Source organism: Chrysochloris asiatica, unplaced genomic scaffold (genome assembly GCF_000296735.1).
Source record: "Chrysochloris asiatica unplaced genomic scaffold, ChrAsi1.0 scaffold00306, whole genome shotgun sequence".
In the NCBI taxonomy this organism is placed as follows: Eukaryota; Metazoa; Chordata; class Mammalia; order Afrosoricida; family Chrysochloridae; genus Chrysochloris; species Chrysochloris asiatica.
The window spans coordinates 576559-585244 of NW_006408824.1; the positions used below are offsets into that span (position 1 = coordinate 576559).

The following is an 8686-nucleotide window of genomic DNA, read 5'->3' on the forward strand; positions in this document are numbered from 1 at the left end:
GGTTCTAGGATACACCCTTTGGTTGGTTGATGATGCATGGAGGGGATTGGAACCATGGCAATGAAATGATACACGATGGAATGAATGTAAAACTAAAGTTCTCTCATGTAAACTATCATATAATTCACAATAAAACATTAAAAAAAAAAACCTCAAAATAATAATTTTAAAAAGACCAGGTATGATAGAGATTGGAAAATGCTCTGAGACAATGACCCTTAGTCACCCTTCATATCTGGAACTGAACTCACCTCCCCCCAACCTCACCCCCCCACCCCCACGCCCCCGCAATTTTCAGCCAAACAACAGACAGGTTTATAAGGGAAGCAATGACACTAGGGAGATCTTCACACCTTAAGATAATCAACCATCTGATGTTAAAAGGGCAGCATTTACCCAAGGACAAAGCTCAGAAGGGTTAGGAAAGGAGGAGGAATGGAAACAGGAAATAGGGAGGAAGTGGGATGAGGAATGTTACATTATGGAAATGACAATCAATGACATGAAACAAAATGTGTGTCGGTTGTTGAATGTTAAACTGATCTGCTCTGTAAACTTTCACTCGAATCACAATAAAAACTTACATATTCAAAACAACTATGGATCACAGCAGTCCAACCCAGGGGGATGGCGCAGGACAGGGCAACATTTTGTTCTATTGTGTCAAGTCCACAGCAATTAACAAGACCATGTAATTCTCAAGTCCTGACAAGCTCCAGTAGGAACAAAAGTCAGCTGTCCCAGCCCTCTGGGTCTGAATCCTCGCTGGCTGATGCTGACAGTTCTCTTCAAAGTCCACAGAAGACACACCTGAGGTGAGTGGCAATAGTGTGGCTCAGTGGTAGCATTCTCCCCATCCATTTTGGAGATCCAGTCATCAGAGCAAACGGCATGGCCGAGCCTTGTATGTCACCAGCTCAGCCCCTCAGGGTTTTTGTGTCCCTTCCACCTTCTAATCACTTTCTTGTAAAGTGATTTCAGGGAGCAGCATGTCGTGACCAGTCTAACCTGCACTAAAACACTGAATTACTGCCCCAGAGGCAGATTGAGGAGCCTTCGTGGAGGAGTGGGTTTTGCTTTGAGCTGCTAACCAAAAGGCCAGTGATCCAAGCCCTTCAGAGAAAGATGAGGCTGTCTGCTTGCACAAAGATTCTCAGCCTTGGGAACCCTATGTTCTTGTTGTTGAGTCAATTTCAACCCATAGAAACCCTGTATAGGGTTTTCCAAGGGAGCAGCTGGTGAGCTTGAACCACCGACCTTGCAGTTCAAAAGACTGCAGTCTGACGTGTTAGCCCACAGCGCCACACCAGGGCTCCATGGGAAACCCTATGGAGCAGTGTTATCAGATGCTGTGAGTTGGAATCAACTTGATGGCAGTGGGTTTGGGTTGGGGATTTTGAGGAAGGGACTAATGGCATGAAGTCACATGAAGCTTGGGGCATGGAGGAAGCAGACAACTCTGGGAGATGCTCTGGCAGTCTCAAAGTGCTTTCAAAGTTCTCTGAACAGATGAGTGCTGTTGATACCAAACAAGCCCACCGGCTGTCCTTTTCCTGCTATCCTGAAGCCAGGCTGTGGAAGCTTGGGCAGGCCCTGAGGGTGTTGAGTTTTGGTTCTGTTTTTACTACAAAGCAAAACTAGTGGTCCCAGATTGGAGGAGGAACTGAGCAGATGAGGGAAAGCGCCCTCTCCACCTGCTCCCCACTCCTAGCTCACTGCCATCAAGTCCATTCTGACTCATAGCAACCTACAGGACAGAGTAGAACTGCCCCTAGTGTTTTTGAGCTGCAATTGCTTAACCCACTGTGCCACCAGGACACCTTCCTTACTCCCAAACCAAAAAAAATAAAGAAAATAAGAAAGAAAAGAAAACATTTCTAAATGTAAAATGCATAAAACCAGTTGCCACTGAGCCGACTCTGGATTGTGGCAACCCATTGTGTTCCTAGGAGCTCCAATGGCTGGTTCTGGGGAGGTAGGTTGCCAGGCCTTTTCTTCTGAGGTGACAACCTTTGGGTTAGCGGACAAGTTTGTCATTTGCACCTCCCAGGAACTCTGTGAAATGCTTGACCAGATAAGGAATATTCCAGGGGCCAGAAGCCAGGAAGTAGTTCAGCATTCTTGAGTTCAGTAGGAGTTACAACTCTGTACCCAGGTGTTGGGAGCCCTGTGGGCTCTCCTTGTAAACCCAGGCGCTGGAAAAGGCAAGAATGTTGGAACAATGGGGTCTGAACTTTCTTTCCACCTTCAATGTGGGAAGCACAGAGCCAGGAGTGAACAGTTTGTTTGAGTCAAAGTTCAGAAGGGTTGGGAAAGAAGGAAGAATGGATGTAGGAAAAAGAGGGAGGAGGTGGGGTAAGTGATGTTATATTGTGGAGATTGCAATCAGTGAGATGAAACAAAATGTGTATAAATTGTTGAACAGAAAACTGATCTGCTCTTTAAATCTTTACCCAATTCACAATAAAAAGGCTTTTTTTTTTTTTAATTAAAAAAAATTTTTTAAGCTGGTCTGGGGTGCAAAGCCCCATCAAGCTGCCCACACGGAGGCTGGGCTGATCAACACAGTTCTGGGCACTCAAGGTCACATTGGAGGGCAGTGCAAGGGCAGAGAGGGTACCCACCTGCCCACATTGTGGGTAGCCATGATGTGGAGCACCTCGGTGGTCTTTATCCTCACCATGGGATCAACATCCTTAAGCAAGGCCTTCAGGCTCTCCAGGCAGCCTGTGGAGCAGAAATGTTTCTAAACACAGTCTGAAGGAAGCCAGCAGGCTCAGAGTCACTGAGTGGGGCCCAGACACCCACCAGAGTTAACAACACTACATTGGAGGGATGGAGGTCAGACTGTACCCCTACTCCAACCTACTCACATGACCTGGAGCAGGTCCCACCCAGGATAGTCAGATTTAGAAGAAAGAAAAAAAAAATCCTGTTTTATTCAGCTATGCAAACAGACACATGCACACTGATGTGCAATGCAATGCTATTTACAACCACCCCAAAGTGTAAATAACCAAAGTGTCCATTTCCAGATGACTGGATCAACAGAACGTAATCTATACATGCAATGGAATATTTTGTTCTTATTGTTAAATGTCATAGAGTCAGTTCAACTCATAGCGACCCTAGATATGGTTTCTGAAGAGCAACTGGTGGAGCTGAACTGCCGACCTTGCAGTCAGCAGTCCAGTGATTATCCTACAGTGCCACACCAGGACTCAGCCATAAAGAGAATATTGTATGAGGCCACTATTATAAAAAGTCAAGAAAAGTGTTTCACATGAAAAGAAACGTTCTTTGAAGGTTAGTTAGCAGGGGTGGGAGGGCAAATTACTAGCTAGAGGGTACACACATATGTATTAACTTGGGTGATAGAGAAGGCAACATATAATAAAAAGAAGGTCAGCAAAACATGATAAGAGCAAAGGAAGAAGCTTGAAGGAATACAAGAGTTAAAGGTAACAGAGGTCAATATTGTTATATACACAATCCTGCAATGACAGTGATTAGGAGTAGATGAATAGACAGACACACAGGCTGAGCAGGTGTGAAAGGGTGAGTTGGCATTTTCAGGGCAGCTAAATTTTTATTATGGCTCTTTCTAGTCAAATTTCTCCATTTTGTGATATATTATAAATCCTATGATGTATCTATGCCTACGATTACAGACCCATTTTGAAATGAGTTGCTAAGGTGTAAAACTTAGGTGGGGCTAAGAAGTAAAGATTACAGTGGAACTGAGGATTAAGGGTGCACCCTTACTAGTATGGTGCTGTAGGATACGCACTGGACTTCAAACCTCAAGGCCAGTGGTCCAAATCTAACAGCTGCTTCTTGGAAATCCTGTACAGGGTTGCCAAGAGTCAAAATCAACTCAACAGCCCTTAACAACAATTACACCTTACTAACGGGTATGACTCAAGTCACCTCCCCTGGTCTGACTCCATTTTATAAGACTGCTTTGGGCAGATTTTCTCTCTTGCCCTGGATTTACATCTGGCTCATTATATCTGGCCTCTAGTTTGTGGGACTTTTGGTCCATCACCTGACCCAATTCACCAGCTCCTGCAGCCTAGTGCATCAACAGCCTGTCATCTGACCTGCCAATTTGAGTCCCTCAGCTCCTTAGACTATGTGGATGAGAAGATTCCTCCAGACTGATCTCTGAAGTATGGATTTGGGACTTCCAGCCTCCACAATTGTATGAGCCACTTCTTTTGACAATTGTGACTTTTGTGAGATTTTGAAGCTTGCTGTAGAACCCTGGTACTTCAAGGAAAGGAGGATGGTGATTGATATCAAGGATTACGGAGGGGTCCTGCATTCCAGTCACCACCACTCATCTGTCAATTTGTCCTACTGTGGCGGCTTGTGTGTTACTGTGGTGCTGGAAGGTACGCTGCTGGTATTATAAATATCAGCAGTATAAACCCATGGTTCCAGCTGACTTTCCAGACAAAGACAGACTAGGAAGAAGGAGAGGCAGACTACTTCTGAATGTTTAGCCACTGAAAACCTTATGAATAGCAGTGGAACACTGTCAGATAGCACCAGAATGTTGACTAATGAAAAATTATGAATAGCACCAGAATATGTCAGAAGGTGAGTCCCTCAGGTTGGAAGGTACTCAAAATACAACTAGGGAAGAACTGCCTCCTCAAAGGAGAGTTGACCAGGATGGCAGGAATGGAGTAAAGATTTAGAAACCTTCATTTGCTGGTGGGTCACAACTCAAAATGAGGAGAAACAGCTGCAAATGGCCATTAATAATCAGAACATGGAATGTACAAAGTATGAATCTAGGAAGTTGGAAGTTGTCAAAATTAAATGAAACACAAACATCAATATTCAAGTGAGCAGAAATGGACTGGTATTGTCATTTTGAATCTGACAATCAAATGGCTTACTATGCCAGGAATGACAGAGTGAAGATGAATGGCATCACATTCATCATCAAAAAGATGTTTTGTATTGACAAAAAAAAAAAAAAAATGGGCCCTGACCCAGAGGTCCCTTAGCCTGTTACTCTGAGTGGAGCCAGTATGTCAGGAAGACGTAGGCTCCTTGCCTCCATATACTTTGCACCCCATGCCCTGTGAGGTGAATACCCAGTGGCCCTAGTCCACCAACCAAGTTCAGCCAAAATATGACACACAAGGTCTCACAGACAGCATTGAAGGCAGCCACAGCCACCTCCAGCCGCACGCAAGTGTTAGCGCTTTACCAGGCGATGCTAAGAGAGAGCAAGTATTTCAATGCTGACAATTATAGAAATGTCAGTTCCAGATTCGAAGATGGCAGACTAGGCAGAAAGGTTGTGTGGACCCCCTGCAGCAAGGGTAGGAAAACCAGGTGAGACTGATGCAGAGGATGGTCCTGGAACACTGAACTTCAGATAAAGGGATACATAAGTGGATTGAGTGCTACTGAGAGAAAGAGTTGAACAGACATGGAAAGAAAGGAGGTGACTTTTGATTTGGGGTGGCCGATGGGACCTGCTGCAGCCATTTTGAGCACGTGTGAGTGGATTAAGAGACAAGAAACATTTGTGTTGCAGAAGCTAGCCTGTGTCTCACAGAGACAAAGGTAAGATTTATTTGTTTTGTTTTCTCTTTTCTTCTCTGGTTCCTTCCACATCCCTAGTGACCAGAAGTGACCTCTATGAGTGTACATCCCCATGGGAGGTCCTGCATTCCAGGTGGGCAGAAACGTGCAGACCCCATGACTGTGTGCACAATTTAAGGGATAGGAGACAGCAGCAATAACCTTACTCTGCAGGCCCTACTCCAAATCTGCAAAGTTGGACCTGGGCTAGCTCTCACTAGAAGAAGTGACTGAGCGGATGTGTGAGGTAGGAGAAAGGGGAAAGAAAAAGGAAAAGACTGGTTCCGGGTCAGAGAGAAGCAACAGGACCATCCTGAAGTTTCTCAGGCAGCTGTGAAAGCAAGAGGCCAGTAGGTGGCAGAGAAGCATTCCTCTTATTTTCCCCGCTGGTGATTGTTATTTGTTTTCCTTCTCCCTTGTGTTTTTCATTCTTGCCGCACCCAACGGGAGACAGTAACTGCAGCCATACAGCCCAACCATAGTCATACCCTCTTCAGCCTCACCAGCTGAGCTAGAGTTCTTACCAGTTGCTATACTGGTGTGGTGCTGCGGGTTAATGTGTCAGATTGCAAAGCCGTTTGAACTGCAAGGTTGGTGGTTCAAGCTCACCAGCTGCTCCTTGGAAACCCTATACAGAGTCGCTATGGGTCAGAATCGACTCGACAGCACTTGACAAAAATAGCATATACCAGATCGATGACAACAACCAACCTCAGCTAAATTCATCCTGAATTGAACTATATGAACAGCAAAAGAAAATAGATCAGGGGCTAATCTTGATCATATCCACCAGAAGGCAGCTGGTGAGTGCCTAAGAATACACCAACATAAATTCAGTAACTTAATACAAATACAACACCTCCACAATGCCTCAAAAGCAACAGACAATCTTTGTTCACATGAAAAAACAAACAAACAACAAGAGGCAAGGCTAGAAAATGTTTTTGAGGAAAAAAGAGATACTGGAACTCCTTGAAAAAGAGTATAAGAGAATGGCATTTAGGTACCTCCAAGGAGTCCTGGTGTGGTGCTGTGGGTTAATAAGCTGGACTGCAAAAAGTCAGTTTGAACCACAAGGACAATAGTTTAAGCTCACCAGCTGCTCCTTGGAAATTCTATACAGGATCATTATGGGTCGGAACCAACTTGACAGCACTTAACAACAACAAAGAGTCCTGGTGTGGCACTGTAGGATAAGCACTCAACCTCAAGGTCAGTTTGAACTGCAAGGTTGGTTCAAATTCACCAGCCACTCCTCAGAAACCCTATACAGGTTTGCTATGAGTCAGAACCAACTTGACGGCACTTAGAAACAACAATAAGTTATTGAAAGAAAGGTTCAGGAAAACAAGGAAAAATTCAGAAAAGCACTACAGAAACAATCAAACAAAATAAAGGTTTGGAGACAATACAAAACTTGCTAACAGAAATCCAGATTAATAATAATATATGAAATGGACAATATACAGAAAGGGCAAAGGAGTAGATTTGAATAGATGGAAGCCAGAATTGGTGAGTATGAGGATAGATGTCTCTCAATGCTGGTAAGCTAGAAGAACCATCAGGGGAAAAAAGGAAGAAGAAAACCAAAGATTCATGTGGGATAATATGAAAAGGAATAACCTATGGGTGATTGGAATTCCTGAACAGGAAGAGACAAATAGAACCACAGAACAGATAGTCAAAGATCTGCTTGAAGAAAATTTCCCTAACATGATGAAATATAATAAGATAAGCATACAAGAAGCTGAATGAACTCCAGGCAGGAGATGCCCCAAAAGAAAAATCACCAAGACATATAATCAAACTCTCCAAAACCAAAGACAAGGAAAAAATCCTGAAAGCAGATCAGAAAAACAAAATATTACCTACAAAGGAAAACCAGTAAGATTAAGCTCTGATTTCTCAGCAGAAACCATGCAGACAAGAAGGCAATGGGGTGACATATACAAAACTCAGAAAGAAAAATAACTGCCAACCAAGAATCATATACCCAGTAAAATTGCCCCTCAGATATAATGGTGAAATTAGAACATTTCCGGATAAAGAGAAATTAAAGGACTTTGTAAAAAAACAAAAAAAACGCAAAAAAAAAAAAAAATACTACAGGGAGTTCTTTGGATTGAGAACCAACAACAGCAACCACAACCAGAGACTGACATACATGACAACACCACAGAATTCAAGACAGATATGGAACTGTCCGGAGTAGAGCAAAACTATAGACAAAACAGGAATCAGAGATGTCAAAATACAATATATGACCAGGACAACTACAACACAAAGGAAGGAAAAAGTATAGTTACAGAGTTACAGGTGGCAAGGAGGTCAGGTAGATTTCAAGATAAAACAGACTGTTTTAAAATGGGGGAGAAATTGATAAAGTACAGGGTAAACACAAATAAGCTAAATACAACTTCACATCAAATCAAGAAAAGGAAAATCTATGACGATTTTGAAAACATTTAAGTTATGAAAAAAAATTGGCAAGAAAAAGCACCAAAAAAAATGAACTCAGCACAGGAAAGAAAAAACTCAGAACAAAGAAACCAGCAGCACCACACACACACAAACACACAGAAAAATAACTGCAATCAATTCATACCTATCAATAATTACACTGAATGTCAATTGATTAGATGTACCAGTCAAGGGACAGAGAGTAGAAGAATGAATAAGTAAAACAGGATTCTTCACAACGTTGTCTACAAGACACACACTTTACACACAAAGACAAGCATAGATTAAAAATTCAAGGATGGAAAAAATATATATATATCAAGCTAACACAGTAAAAAATGAGCAGGAGTGGCACTATTAATCTCTAATAAAATAAACATTAAGACAAAACCCAGCATAACATACAAACAGAGACATTATCTCATGATGAAAGGATCAATTGAATAAGAAGACATAACCATAATAAATAGTTATGCTCCCAAAGAAAGAGCTTCAAAGTGCATAAATCAAACACTAATAGAATTGAAGAAAGAAATAGACACCACTACAATACTAATAGGATATTTTAACATACCACTTTTGAAAAAGGACAGAACATTGACCTACGCCTATGGATGCA

General features: G+C 42.6%; 1 protein-coding gene across 1 annotated transcript in view; it reads right to left on the reverse strand.

Moving 5' to 3' along the window:
- Nucleotides 1-8686, reverse strand: part of RTDR1 (rhabdoid tumor deletion region gene 1) — a 69300-nt gene that overhangs the window by 51137 nt on the left and 9477 nt on the right. The window contains exon 2 of the mRNA XM_006874919.1: nucleotides 2625-2727. Within this exon, the coding sequence (XP_006874981.1) occupies nucleotides 2625-2727 (103 nt within the window). The remainder of the gene's footprint in view (nucleotides 1-2624; nucleotides 2728-8686) is intronic.